The sequence below is a fragment of the Rosa chinensis genome, chromosome 4, assembly GCF_002994745.2.
Source record: "Rosa chinensis cultivar Old Blush chromosome 4, RchiOBHm-V2, whole genome shotgun sequence".
NCBI lineage: Eukaryota > Viridiplantae > Streptophyta > Magnoliopsida > Rosales > Rosaceae > Rosa > Rosa chinensis.
Window position 1 is genome coordinate 25,486,900 of NC_037091.1, and position 13,749 is coordinate 25,500,648.

The 13,749-nt window shown below is 36.1% G+C and overlaps 2 protein-coding genes across 8 annotated transcripts; one reads left to right on the top strand and one right to left on the bottom strand.

Annotated features, from left to right (window-relative positions):
* Positions 1–503: 503 nt before the first annotated feature.
* On the top strand, positions 504–5,957 carry LOC112196244 (protein ENHANCED DOWNY MILDEW 2). Of its 2 annotated transcripts, XM_024336558.2 has the most exons (11): positions 504–673; positions 1,008–1,421; positions 1,495–1,591; positions 2,579–2,632; positions 2,736–2,872; positions 2,953–3,049; positions 3,148–3,249; positions 3,619–3,866; positions 3,971–4,069; positions 4,151–5,590; positions 5,672–5,957. In XM_024336558.2, exons 2-11 carry the CDS (start codon positions 1,027–1,029, stop codon positions 5,811–5,813), a joined length of 2,811 nt encoding a protein of 936 aa, XP_024192326.1. In that variant the 5' UTR covers positions 504–673; positions 1,008–1,026; the 3' UTR covers positions 5,814–5,957. The 2 variants fall into 2 exon arrangements, with proteins under 2 accessions (XP_024192326.1, XP_024192325.1); XM_024336557.2 differs by having other exon boundaries at positions 4,151–5,957.
* A 502-nt stretch (positions 5,958–6,459) lies between these two features.
* Positions 6,460–11,976, bottom strand: LOC112196072 (autophagy-related protein 18b). Of its 6 annotated transcripts, XM_024336358.2 has the most exons (12): positions 11,812–11,976; positions 11,652–11,725; positions 11,457–11,530; positions 11,207–11,316; positions 10,587–10,678; positions 10,384–10,496; positions 9,760–9,879; positions 9,038–9,183; positions 8,292–8,408; positions 7,301–7,366; positions 7,070–7,134; positions 6,672–6,813 (listed from the first exon to the last, which is right to left on the bottom strand). In XM_024336358.2, the coding sequence occupies exons 1-11, from the start codon at positions 11,874–11,876 to the stop codon at positions 7,071–7,073; spliced, it is 1,041 nt and encodes a 346-aa protein (XP_024192126.1). In that variant the 5' UTR covers positions 11,877–11,976; the 3' UTR covers positions 6,672–6,813; position 7,070. The 6 variants fall into 6 exon arrangements, with proteins under 6 accessions (XP_024192125.1, XP_024192124.1, XP_024192126.1 ...); XM_024336357.2 differs by lacking the exon at positions 7,070–7,134 and having other exon boundaries at positions 6,460–6,813; positions 8,292–8,405; XM_024336356.2 differs by lacking the exon at positions 7,070–7,134 and having other exon boundaries at positions 6,460–6,813.
* Positions 11,977–13,749: the final 1,773 nt, after the last annotated feature.

Below are 13,749 nucleotides of genomic sequence, written 5' to 3' on the forward strand. Positions count from 1 at the left end.
GAAGGTATTGGTTTTATATCCCCCCATTGTATCATATTTTTTTCATCAGTATAAAATATTTTTGAATTTATTTTTTCTATATAAAGGGTCCAATTTTATTCTTCACCCCGAGCCTTGAATTTCCCAGGACCGGACCTGCCGGAGAGAGGAAGCAAAACACCTCCACCGGCTAAGTTTGTCGTGTCGCCACCAAGAAAACCTAGCATAGCTCTCATCCTTTCTAAAGAGTGTGTAAATTTCTATACACCCAAATTTGTTGATTATAGAATAGATGTTATAGTCCGTGTTAAAATTGAATGACAAAAATCAAATTTTATAAAAATATGGGAGACCAAAGTTTCGATGATCATCTGAAAATTGAGAGAATAAAGAATTTTTTTTTTTCTTTCTAAATTCATTTGTTTGGAGAGGTGGTGGAGCCCATCAAACTTGAGTGAGTGCTATTTTTCTATAAGAAAACTTGACAAGTTGTTTCGAACACAGAACACGAAGCGTATGGTGCATATAACGCTTCTACATTCGATTGTTTCCCATTAACTTTTTTAATTGAAATAACAGTCGATGCATCACAGTGATTTTGACTCAAATTCAATCTCTCAGCAATTCCCAAAGTCACCACATTGCTGGGTTTCTTCAGGGCAAGTCTCTAGGGTTCTTCTCTGAATTTGGTCAGGTATACCTACCTTGTTGTTTCCTCCTCTTTTATACTTTGCCTCAATTCTCCAGTGAACTCACTTTCAAAATACATGCGTATATATACCCTATAACAAACGAAAACAGTGCTGAAAGGGCGGCAATGGGTTTAAAATTACCAAGAACAGTTAAATTTTCAATTTTTTCATGTTTGCTCTTGGATTTTACTTCTCGGGTCCATGATTGCTCTCAAATTTCGATTCTTTCATTCAACTTTGCAAACAGCTTTTTCTGGGTTTCATTATAGGCCTCAGAAATTTGATATTGCCTACCTTATTTTTTACTGCAATTCTTTCTCTGCATTTTGTGTTTAGGTGTAAGCTAAACAAGGGTATGGCATCGGCAGAGTGTCAACCATATTCTGTTTCGGAGTACCATTTCGTAGATGACAAGGATGAATGTGTCTCATTTCATGTATTGCCTGTTCAATGGAGTGATGGTGAGAGACTGGATGGTGAGAAAGTAGAGATTTTTCTGCATGGAACCGCTGATAATGGGGGGAATTTATGTAAGCATGTTGTTGCATGGAAGTTTGACATTTCGAGTGAAGAGCCCGAGATATTGGTTCTCTCTGAGGAAAATAGTTGGATCAAGCTTGGGAAGCCGAGGAAGAGCTTTGAGGACACTGTTAGGTCGATCTTGATAACGGTGCACTGCCTTCACTATGTGAAGAGAAGTCCTGAAAAATCCAGAGAATGTGTGTGGAATCACCTATCTGAAGTTTTCAGGTAGCTTGCAAAAATTAAAAGTTTTCATGCTTGTTTTTTGTTGCACAGAGTTTGATGATTAGCTCAATTGCAGGTTGTATGTGGTCAGGCCTTCTCAAAGTGATCTGGTGGATCACATGCCTCTAATCAGTGATTGTGTTAACAGATATCGTGCCCTAGCGGATTCCAAGGTGTGTCTAGCTTCTTTTGTTATCGTTGATTTTGTAATACACATTTAGACAGTGTCTTTAGACTTCTTATCGACATCTATTTTCCAGATGATTCAGAATATGTTTTCAACTTTATTGTACAGATTATTTTGTTGTCCTTTGTTGATAACAAATGAAGGTTTGGTCATAGTTGGTCCTGCCAAAGACAGACTGGGATAATATTCAGCGTCACATCCCCAGTTTACAATTTATATTAGACACTACTTTCAGTTAGCTGCAATTTAAGTTGGAAACATCACGATAATAATGTTTTGCCTCATTTTTGCTATGTAAAGCACAGGCTATAGGTGTCAATTAATTGCATAGCTTCACTGAAGTCTTGTAATTCTGCTCTGAGTCTATAAGGGTTGTGTCTTGAGATAAGCTGTGGGAAACTTCGTCAGGCCAAATGCTATGAACTGTTTTGAGTAGAGTAGTGATTGGCAGATTGCATTCTGTATCATTGCTGTACACTGTGAGAAGGTTGTGCCCTCTATCATTCATTGCAATGAAGCAATAATCTGTTTGCACACCATCACTTGCAATGGTATTCTTCCTTTTTCCAGATAAATGAAATAAAAATATATTAAACCCCATGAAGTTCAAAAACAATACATTTCCAATTCTATATGTTAACATATTCAGCTCTTAAGTACCTGTGTATTCTTTTAGTGAGTACATGAAGAGATTGAGTTTAACTTTGTCAAGACATCGAACTCTCTTTATTTTTTTTTCTTTCATGTGTTTGTGTTGTCTTTGTGTTAGTTTTACTAGGCTGTCATTTCCTGTTATCTGATCCATTGGCTACTAAGGTATACGTATTCTATAAAGCCAATGTTGTACCTTAATCTTTATGCATGGAATATACACACAAGTATCCGTTAATGTGCAGTTATCTACAATGAAAACTCTGAGACCAAAACAAATGAAAAAGAAACAATGAAAATTCATGTTTTAACTTGTACACAGTTTTTGGCCAAACTTTTTGAAGAGAAGACAATGAAGAGGAAACTCTCTGATGAGGTAATATTTTCTCGCTTTTCTTTTCATATTTCTTTGGTACACTTCATCTTTGAAGCCATCATTTGTTAGTGTTATTTTTGTTTTCACGTTCTTGGATTTTCAGGATACTGAAGCTAGAAAGAAGCTCAGAATTATGATCGATGATGTAAAAGATGATATGATTCATGCAGAAGATGAGGATATCGATAACCTGTTTGGTGACGTCTGTGCTTTATGTGACGATGGTGGCAAGATCATTTGGTATGTTGGTGTTAGGAATTCTTTAAACTACTTTATATGACATGTTAGCGGTGTGAATCTTAGTTGTGTTTTCATTGCAGTTGTGAAGGGGGGTGCCTAAGGTCTTTTCATGCAACTGAGGAGGCGGGTGCCGGATCTTATTGCAAATCTCTTGGCTTTATGCAGGATTATGTTGTTGTATGCCCTGGTTATATGTTGACTTTGTATATCTTATTTATATATTTTTGTTACTGTCCCGATCCGATCCAATCACAACCAACATTTGAAATTGGTAGGGGATGCAAAATTTCTACTGCAAGAACTGTGAATATAAACAGCACCAGTGCTTTGTTTGTGGGAAGTTAGGTTCCTCTGATAAGTCCTCAGGTGCTGCTGAGGTATGCATTTGCCATAATAAAAAGAACTGCTTCTTTATATGTAGCTGGATGCAGTGCCACCTGATTATACTCTATATATTTTCTTTTTCATTTTTTTCTTTCAAAAGAGGCAAAATTTGTTAAATGTCTTGAGCAAACAAACTTGTGGACAAGAACTACTTTTAGCAGTGAAAGAAATGTTCTTAATATTTCTCCTGTTTCCCATCTAAATGAACAAAGAGTATTTCTTTCTGCTGAGTTTATTTTTACTAGTAAGGATATCCTATTTTTGTAATATGCCTTTTTTTTTATCATTGATTTAGTGCATTTTACTCCTGCCTAATGCAAATTTCAGTAGAAACTTAAATTTGTTTTTTCAATTTCTTTTAGGTGGTTTCCTGTGTATCCCCAAACTGTGGTCGATTTTACCATCCACATTGTGTTGCAATATTACTTTACCAAGATAATGGAGTTCCTGCTGAAGAACTTGAGAGAAAGATTGCTGGTGGGGAATCTTTTACTTGTCCACTTCATAAGTGCTGCATTTGTAAACAAGGAGAAAATAAGAAGGATAGTGAGTTACAATTTGCTGTGTGCATGCGTTGTCCAAAATCGTACCACAGGAAATGCCTGCCAAGGTACTTTTAAGGTGTTCTCTTTTGTTTCTATTCTAATATGCTGTCTTATCATGGTTCATTTATCTATATTGTCTAAATGGTGACGCTTGAACTGCTTGTATCAGGGAGATTGCTTTTGAAAATCAAGGAGAAATGCTAGAAGGGAGATCAATAATAAGAGCTTGGGATGGTCTATTACCTAACCGTATACTCATATATTGCACGTGAGTAATATTTTCTTGGATGATCTACTTTTATTAATTACTTGTGAGATGTAACATTTAGATGGTTTTGCTTTTGATCAGAAAACATGATATAGATATTGAATTTGGAACTGTAAGAAGGGACCACGTAAAATTCCCTGATGTCAAACAGAATATGAGCACTCTCACAAAGAAGAAGAAGAAGAAGAAGACTATTTTAGAGGAGAAGTGGAAGCCAATATCAGAATTCCTTGTGTACGGAGACAAAGTTGTGACTAAGAGAAATATTTCCTTGGAAAAATCATGCAGGGATAAAAATGCTCCTACAGCACTTAAGACACAAAAGCCATATGTTCAAGAGAAGAAGACTAGGAAACTTATGTCAGAGCAGAAACCTGTGTCTAAGAAGAGAGATTCTTCTTTGGAAGAATCCGTTGGGGAAGGAAGTGATCCTGTACTATCCACACTAGTCAAGCAGAAGCTTTATTCAGTTAAAGAGAAGAAGGCTACTTTTGTAAAAGAGAAAACTTTTGTTGAAGAGAAAGAAAGCCAACTGACATCAACGGTCTCTGTAGACAGAGAAAAAGCTGTGTTGAAGAGAACTCCTTCCTCTGAAGGACTATATAGTGAGAAAAGTGCTCGTACAATATCCAAGAAAAAACAGAAGCCATCTTTTGTTGAAGAGAAGAACAATGACCTTGTAAAAAAGAAAACTGATGTTGAAGAGAAGAGGAAACAGACATCAGAGTCCCTTGTTGAGAAAGAGACAGCTGCGTCCAAAAAGAAAAATCCTTCCTCTAAAGAATCCTATAGGGAAAGAAATGCTTCTACAACTCCCAAACAGAAGCAGAAGCCATCAGAGCTCACTGTAGATGGAGATGAGGCTGGGTCTAAGAAGGGAAGTCCTTTGGAAGAATCATTAAGTGCAATTGCTTCAACTGTACTGAAGCAGAAGTCGACTTCTGCCGTGAAGCTGGGTAGTAACAAGAATAGGGAAAAGACGTTTTCTGGTATAGATATTTCAAGGATGGTGAAACGAAATAATTCACTGAAAAATGAACGTCAGGCTTCCATGTCTGAGAAAATCAAGACCTCACTGGGTGAAGAGCCATTTTCTTCAATGGAGTCTGAGCAGGTGAAGCTCGGGAACCTGGATACACCTGATGCTAATACAGTTAGTGAGATACACAGGGAAATGCCACCACATACTGTATGTGGTGACGATGGAAATCAGCATCCTAACCCCAGCAAGTCTCGTATGCACTGTGCTCATGCTAACGGTCGAGTCCAATTCAAAATTCCTGATGATGCAGGCAGAAGGTGCACCACGAGTAATGATGAGCCTCGTTCGAGTGTTACCAATCCTAGGTCTGGCAATGCGAAAGGGTGCAAGAGGGAGAACTCGAGAAAACCATATTCAAATGGGACGAAACAGAAACAGAAACTGAGAACAGAATTTGACAGAGTCCCACCGGCTTGCATTAAAGGGAAGCAGGATCCTATTTTTTCAAGAGGCAATGATCTAGCGGGCCAAAATTCAGTATATGACCATATTAGGACGTTCTCATCTACTTTTTACAGCCATACAGGTCCTGTTGCTGACTCGTTATCTACTATCAACAGATTAGCTATGCCATCAGATGCAACTAAATTGGTTGGTCCAAGAGCACCCCAACCTGATTACCTGGATAGGTGTATGGGTTTCGCTCCTGGTCCGCACCTGAACTATTCACTACAGAATTCAGCTGGTTGGATCGATGAGTAGTTGCATTCTTTAGTGGTTTCTTTGGTGAATTGTACAGAAGACCTGTAAGGTTACATGTCTTGGTACTGTAGCGCCTGCGGATTTATTTTTATTTTATATTTACCTATAAGAACAATTTTGAGTACCTTCAATTTTCTTTTCCTTTTTTTTTTTTTTTTTTTTTTGGAGAAGGAATAAAACCTTTTTGAACTAATGCTGATTACTACTGTTTAATAGGTTCTACCATAGTTGATACTGCTCCTACCAATAGTTACAGGCAGATTGCTAATAATAGCTGAACTGAGTTAAAAATGCCCAACCTCTAATCTAAAGCTTCGCTCCTGACGACAAGGCGGACAAGCTACAAACTTTTTATGAAAAAGACAAAGGAAAAACCCTTCTTCCCGCAGACCAAAGATGTTGAATGTCCTTAGTTGTTAGACTTTACTAGTAATCATTTCTTCCGTGTTGGTTGTTGACTTGAGATAAGAAGCTATCGTATTAATTAATTCCATGCGTCCCAAACTGCTGTCTAGACTCTTGTAAAGTGCGACTTCATCCATTTTGTCTCTTAACCAAATTACAAACACCATAATAATACTTTGAGCATGGCAGGCAGATACCAATCAGAAAACCCCACAAATTGAATGACCATTACCAAAAGATAACCAAAACAATAATGACCAACCAAACAATTAGATTCTTTGAATTAGTGATAACGTCTGTCAATTTACAGTTACAATGTTTTTGGAAAGGTCACGCGCTATCTCCGCTGCTTATAAACAGTGACACAAACTGTATATGCTAATTTTGTGTCGGTAGCATTTTGTTTATCAGATGACGATCTCCCACCCTTGGTTTTCACAATCAACATGTTCATCACAAGCTGACGGCTTCATCTAATATGACATTTAGTAGCCTAAATTCACGCTCCAGACTCCACAAGAACTCATTTTGATTGTTGATGCTTAAGTTGTACTCCTGGAAGTAACCATTGTAGGTGATAATAGAAATAGTGGCCCTGAAAATGAAATCCAAGCGCGAAGAATTAAGCCAAACAATATTCTAAACAGTATAGCAATGAAGACAGTGGGTAGACAAACACCTCAATGAAGCAAAGGTTAGAAACACGTTTAACTTAAACAGTATAAAAGACCTACACCACTCTGCAGAGGTATATCTCTACTTAAAACTTGGGGATGGCACCTCCAATCTAGTTGGACATTCAGAGTAATCAATGGATCACAATCTATACAAACAAACATTAGACATGGCACCTCAGTTTAAATCATTCATGGAATCCCAGTTGTATTTCTTGGTCCAAGGAATACCACTCCTCACTCTGCACAGGCCATGAATAATGTTTTACATTTTTTATTTATTGTTCAGAACTTAATTGAAGTGGCCAAGTCAGAAACCGAAGTTATAGAAAGGGATGGGAGGGAGACAAAGTAATACTAAAAATGAGACTCGAGTTATAAAATCATGCATGAGAATCAGTAACTAACCGACACGCCACTATTTCTGAAGTTGATGTATCAGCAACCTTCTCAACCTTACGAATCACTGCATAGCTGTAAAATACCAATGAAGAATTAAAAATTAAAATAAACCACAGAAAATATGCTGATTTTATGAAATACTGGACTACCAAGAGAACAATAGCAGGAATGAATAGTGACATCTGAGTTGAGTCAAACCAGGTATCTCCTATTTAACAATATTCCTGATCAATGGGCCAGTTAAAAGAGTGAAGATCCATAGTTCAAATGAATTTTTTTGACCGGGTAACAAAAATTGGATTTTTTATAAACAAAATCCCTAGCTTGGCTGGAAATAAGTTTATAATTTCATACCAACAATAAAATAGTCATTATCAAATATGCATTCCTATAACAAATACTCATGCTTAGCAGGAAAGCATCTCTATATTTGATAATGAGAGTGTTTGTGCTTCTTAGAGCTCTATCAGTAAGCCTACTTTTAATTACAGTCAGTACAAAGTCCGCATTATACACCAAACTTGAAATTCTCAACTATACATCAAAGAAATACTAATAACTACAAGGATAAAGATTTAACACAGCAAAGGTGATATTTTTTTCCCTTTTTTGATTCCCAGAGATCCTCCAAATCCATTTTGCGGACCTGGGCTCGAAACCAGGGTCTCCTGCCTCACACTAAAATCTTTAAGAGGCAGAAACTCTAGCAAGTAGCTAGGTACGTACCATGAGGGGTTCAAACCTAAGAACACAAGGAAGAAAACGATGGGAACCCCTCGTTGGTATAAACTTGATCTCCTATGAAACTTAGAACAAGCAACAAAAGATAAGGCTAGCTACTGACCAAGTAGAAAATAGAGTTTGAAACGAACAGAACTGAACTTTTTAAAATTCGAGCTAGAATGAACAGGTAGATCTCATCTGATCAATACTATATGCCACATGTATAGTAGTACTATGTTGTCAGTAAACCAGTGGACAAAATCTAATGGTTCACCTTTTGACCCCTGCAGGTGCAACATTATGCAGTACATCATGATATGCTGGATCTAGTGCATCAGTAACAGAGTCAGGTATAATTGATCCAAGAAAAGTTCCTGATCTTTTGCTCCTGCTAAGAAAGATAAATGAAATAAGACCACTTTTGCAAATCCTGTAATATGGTTGAGAAATGTAAAAACAAAAGAATCAAAAGCACTGCATGGAACTTCATGAACATAAAGAATTCTGGAGGTTTAGAAAATTTTTCTGGCCTCCACCTCTTCAAAGTTCAAAGCAGAAAAGGAAAACACACTATGATAATACAAATTACCTCTACAAGAAGTTTGCTTAGGGCCTAGGTTAGTTTTGGCTGACAAAAGATGATAACAAACTAAGTGTATACCTAGACATATGAATACATTCTTCTAGATATAATGAATTTAGAATTTAAAGTACTGCCATAATTAGTGATGGTGATTGCACTCATTCAGGAAACTGAAAAAGTGTTGGCCAATTAGCATATATTGAAAACTGACAAGGGATATGGAGGCAACATATATCATGGTGAGCATAAACAAGGTCCATAAGTGAGACCTTTATATTTGACACATATATTATGGTGAGCATAAACAAGGTCCATAAGTGAGACCTTTATATTTGACGATTTAATATAGCATGTGCACACCATTAATGCAATACACTAGGTACTAGAGTTGACATCATGTGTTGTCCAGAAAAGGCATGTTCAGTTGTATTTCTCACCTCTGGTAATTAGAAAACCCCAGAGAGAAAGCATGAACAGAACCAGATGAACTTGTGCCCACGAGAATATCCGGCAGTTGCATAGATGGCGCAAATGATAAGGAGAATATAGTAGATGGATATGTTCCTCTCCGAAAGCTATAAGACTGCCAAAAATAAACCAGTGAGTTGCATATTTTTGTATATTTTGCAGTCATTTAGTGGTAGCGCCACCAATTGCTTCAGCATATGTAGTTAATTACAAGTCAGGAAAGAAGATGATGCCTAACGCAATTGTTTTGCAATATGGATATACACATGTAAGTGTGCGCGAGGATGCATTATACACGTATACAACAGCATGCACTGATTACAAGAGAAAGACCTATGTTTGCTATCACCGTATAGGGTTCCAGTTTCTTCTCTCAAAAGCTACTAGATCAGAGACTCGATAACACCTGATAAAATCAAACATCCTGACAATGGTTGATATTGGAGCTTAACTGCATTTTTAGAAGCTTCCTGGTCCAATAAAGTGAATCTAGGTTTAACGTTATATCCCTGAAATTAAAAGGGTGACTACAAGGATACACATCAAACATGAGTTCCTTGAATTATAAGATTATATGACCAATCTGAGAATACTAATTATGCCCCCAACGGCTGTACTAGTGACAAATGTTTTATATACCCTCAACATTGAGCATCGTAATCAAGTAGGGTTTAGTGTTGCTATTCTTCACCTTTGTTGCTTCTGATACTAGATGGACTCTGATAATGGTTCCCTGTTCGGATGCTGTTGCTATGTACGTACCATTGGAAGAAAGTGCAATTGCAGCAAGTGGGGCTCTATGAGCATCAATCTGTAAATAAATTCAAGTAGATAAATAAAACTAATTATTGAAAGAGAATTATCATTTGCTCCATTGCTGATATACTGAATGATTCCATCCTTTATGATAAATAATAATGAAAAAAAATTCCAATCAAAACAATTGCTTTTCAAATGACCACAGATTTTCTAAAGAAGTTGCAAACTATCCCAATTCTTGAGGCTTTGAACAAAGAAAAGAAAAAAGTCACTTACGAAAGTAAAGTATACTACATGCAGTTTAGGTGATTGATTTTTTTATGAATTCTGAAAAATCCTTTTGTTGTTACTTGTGCTTCATTAAGTGCATACTTCCCAGAAAAGAAATACACTGTCAGGGTGTCAGGCATATGAACAAAAAAGTCATCAATTCACATTTAAAAACATTCTCCAGAAGGGTATGACTTATGAGTCAAGATATGAGAACAGAGCTAATATCATATACATTTTATGATCTTTTTGTTAAAAAAAAAAAAAAAAAAATTTATGCCATGACCTCACAATGTAAATGCAGGTCCATGACATTGTATAACAACACTGATCCTTTGGAGATGCTGGCAGGAAGAGCCAAGTAACAACCATCCAAACTCGGGGAGAAGGCACAAAGCCCTGGAAGGAAAAAAATAAAAAGATATGGTCATTCACAGAAAGACACCTTTTGGTTTAACTGAGCATGAATGTAATGCCACCCAATTTCACCTTTTATATTTGATACAGTATCAATAGTGTCCAAGATTGCAAGACTATTTATGTCATATACATATGTTTTGTCCTGTAAGATGACAACAAGTCTGCAATTGCCGGAAAAAACATCAAAATCATGAACAAGATAGAAGATTAAAGCAGTGAAGTTCATTCAATGGATAAATAACAGCATCTCATGATTGAGTAAACTCTGAACCACTCAAATAATTTTGTTACATTTCATTAACGTAACAATCTTGATAAAATTAGGGAAATTTGGACATACTTTTCTGTGTGCAGAGACATAATCTATACGTTCTCATCGATGCATGTAGAAGAACCATAAAGGGAAGAAAAACGTATAAAATAAGTATTTGGAAATAATCCATCACTTTATAAAAAGATGGAGCAGGATAACCATGATACTCCTGAGAGAGGTTACTAAATAGCAAAAGTCCTAACACTGTCAACAAGAGACAAAATGTAAAATATGGCGCAATTATCTACACTGTCGTCGTGTCTGCTATCTAGACTAGAAACGCATATTTTGTTAACAAATAAAAGAACGGATAAGCACTAAACATCAATACAAAGCATTAAACAGAAAAAAGATCATTACCAGTCAAATGGTTTACCTTTTCCTATTCATATGAACGGCAAGTATTGAAGTCAAAAAGTTCAATTCTCGAAGAGCAGTTCCACTGGTTGTATTGAACAAACAGAGACGCCGCGGGGATAGAGATGGCTGTGGCAGTGAGAATGTCATATGATGAATAAATGAGTAAACCATAAGTAAATATTTGGTGCTAGAATTGAAACAACACACATACTGTGAAGCCATTCTTTGTGATAAAAAAAAAAAAAATGGATGCAAAAAAAACATACCTCTTCACCAGCTCCAACAATGGCAAGAAGACTAGAGCTAAATAGCATTTCAACAATAGCGAAAGCGCCAATAACTAACCAAAAATAAATTAATTAGATTGTAAACCACAGTAAAAAAAAAAATCAAGGTTTTGTTTTTGTTTTTTTCCCCTTAGTTCCAATAATTACAAGGAGTAAATAAATTGGATAACTTGCCTCCTTCATAGCAGAGTCTGCCTGTATTAGAATCGAATACTTTGAAGCCATTCTTTGTGCCTATGGCAAAGCAACTGCAGAATTCGAAAGAAATACAAAATTTTCAGAAATTGAAAGTAAGATAAATTGTGGAAACGAAAAGGAGTGGATATTCGTTTACCTGGAGTCTTGGTTGAAGGAAGCGCAGAGAATCGGGTAGGAAGAGGAGGAGGACTGATTTGCCATGAAGAAAGCTCAAATTGTTGGGCGGGCGTCGGAGCTACACAGCTTCCGAGCTCAAAGCCCGAATTAAATACTGGATTGGAAGATACCCAAAGAATCAAGACGTTGAAGACAAAAGTGTAGACGGCCCCACTGACTGGGATGGGCCCATTATCATCAATTCATCATTTTTTTTTTCTTTCCCTTCTATTCTTTTGTAAAAAAATTAAAATAAAAAATATGTGTTATTCTATTTTGGGGCAAGGATGAATAAGGTCACATTACCTATGTTATGTTAGATAAGAGACAAGAGATGTGAGACATGGTTAATAACATGATTGCAATTTGAGACATGGTTAGTGACAAGTTCAATGATTAAGGGTGCGTCCTGTAACGTTTTGCAAAACAATTTTTTGAAAACTGTTTTGTAAAACAATGGAAATTAAATTCTGTATTTCCTGGATTTAAGAATGTGTTCGGTGGCTAAATTTAAAAATAGTTTTATGAAAATGAAAAACAAAAAACGAGTCTAGTATAGAAAATTTACATAATACTCAAATGACAAATTTACTTGAAGAAATAAATGTAACTGACTAATTTAAAATTTATTCCTCATGTTATCTTTAAAACAAATTTTTCATCATATCATCATATAATCCAAAATTGCATGAAAAATTTATTATCAACGAACAATCTAAGAGTGAGGGATAAAATCTTGCTACAAGTCTTTTGCAATTTCATTTCTAACATTAGTCATCTGTGCAAGGTTCTCTTGTGACTTATCTAATAAGATCGTTGATGTACTGTTTTCCTACTAAAAAATCATATCTTCTACATCAAAAGCTTCAAACAATCTGTTGCGACTAGCTTCCTTCCGAATAAAATTGTGTTAAACACAACATGCAATAGGTATACGCCGTTGCCTTCTTGGAGGATAATTAAGCATATATTTTTAAATTGGAAAACACTCTTTCAGTACACCAAAACTCTCTCAATTGAATTTCGCAATGAAGAAGGTCTGTAATTGAACAACTCTCTATGGCCTTTTGGTGTACGACGAGGTCCTCTGTAATCACGCAAATGATACCGCTCACCTCGATAAGGAGCTAAGAATCCTGGCATGTTTGTATGTCCATCATCCACAACATAATAATATAGTATTTTTTTTTTCAAAATTATTTTGTGCATGTCAAAATCAAAGTAAAGCATATATATTTTTAGTTTAGACAGCTATAGAAAAGAGTAGTGTGCGTGGTTTTGTACCTTCATTTGGAAACGGGAATTTATTTTCTAGCTTGATCACTACATCTGCAAATATCATAGAATCATTTGCAGTCCCTTCCCATCCAGTGTAAACAAAGGTGAACATCATGTCAAAAGAGCATGCACACATGACATTTTGGGTAGCAAGGACCTTCCTACCACGATATGAAATTTGTTTCTGAGCCGCGGAGCCAATACAGCGATACGTGTTCCATCAATTGCCCCAATACATTTTTGCCATAAAATATATAAACATTAGAGAGCAAATAAAATAAAATAAAACACCAAATAACTTTCATTCATAATAACTCTTTACCTCAAAATATGGATAAAACTTTGGATTGTTCAAGATTTCGGGAGCTGTTTCTCCTTGACTTTTGAGGACGTACATGCTGATCATCTTTTAATAACTTTAAACTCTCAAGCATACAACACAGCCTTTGAAATACATGTTTACCCATGCGAAATGAGTTATACATTCTATCTGGATGTCCATTCAACAACTCTTGCACATATTCAGCTTTAGATAGAATCAATGTATGGTAGGGAACCTTGTCTATGTATGAAGACCAATAATCATAAATGTTCATACAAATTATCATGTGTTGTGCCATTTCGTCTAGTTCTAAAGAAC

What these genes read in the sequence shown, in the direction of transcription:
- LOC112196244 (XM_024336557.2), top strand. Translation starts at nt 1,027, where the DNA reads ATGGCATCGGCAGAGTGTCAACCATATTCTGTTTCGGAGTACCATTTC. An exon ending in GATGGTGGCAAGATCATTTG is followed by an intron (nt 2,873 to 2,952) that starts GTATGTTGGTGT and finishes TTTTCATTGCAG; the next exon opens with TTGTGAAGGGGGGTGCCTAA. An exon ending in CGTATACTCATATATTGCAC is followed by an intron (nt 4,070 to 4,150) that starts GTGAGTAATATT and finishes GCTTTTGATCAG; the next exon opens with AAAACATGATATAGATATTG.
- LOC112196072 (XM_024336356.2), bottom strand. Translation starts at nt 11,876, where the DNA reads ATGGCAAATCAGTCCTCCTCCTCTTCCTACCCGATTCTCTGCGCTTCC. An exon ending in TAGTATCAGAAGCAACAAAG is followed by an intron (nt 9,184 to 9,759) that starts GTGAAGAATAGC and finishes TATTTTTGGCAG; the next exon opens with TCTTATAGCTTTCGGAGAGG. An exon ending in TCAGAAATAGTGGCGTGTCG is followed by an intron (nt 6,814 to 7,300) that starts GTTAGTTACTGA and finishes TTTCATTTTCAG; the next exon opens with GGCCACTATTTCTATTATCA.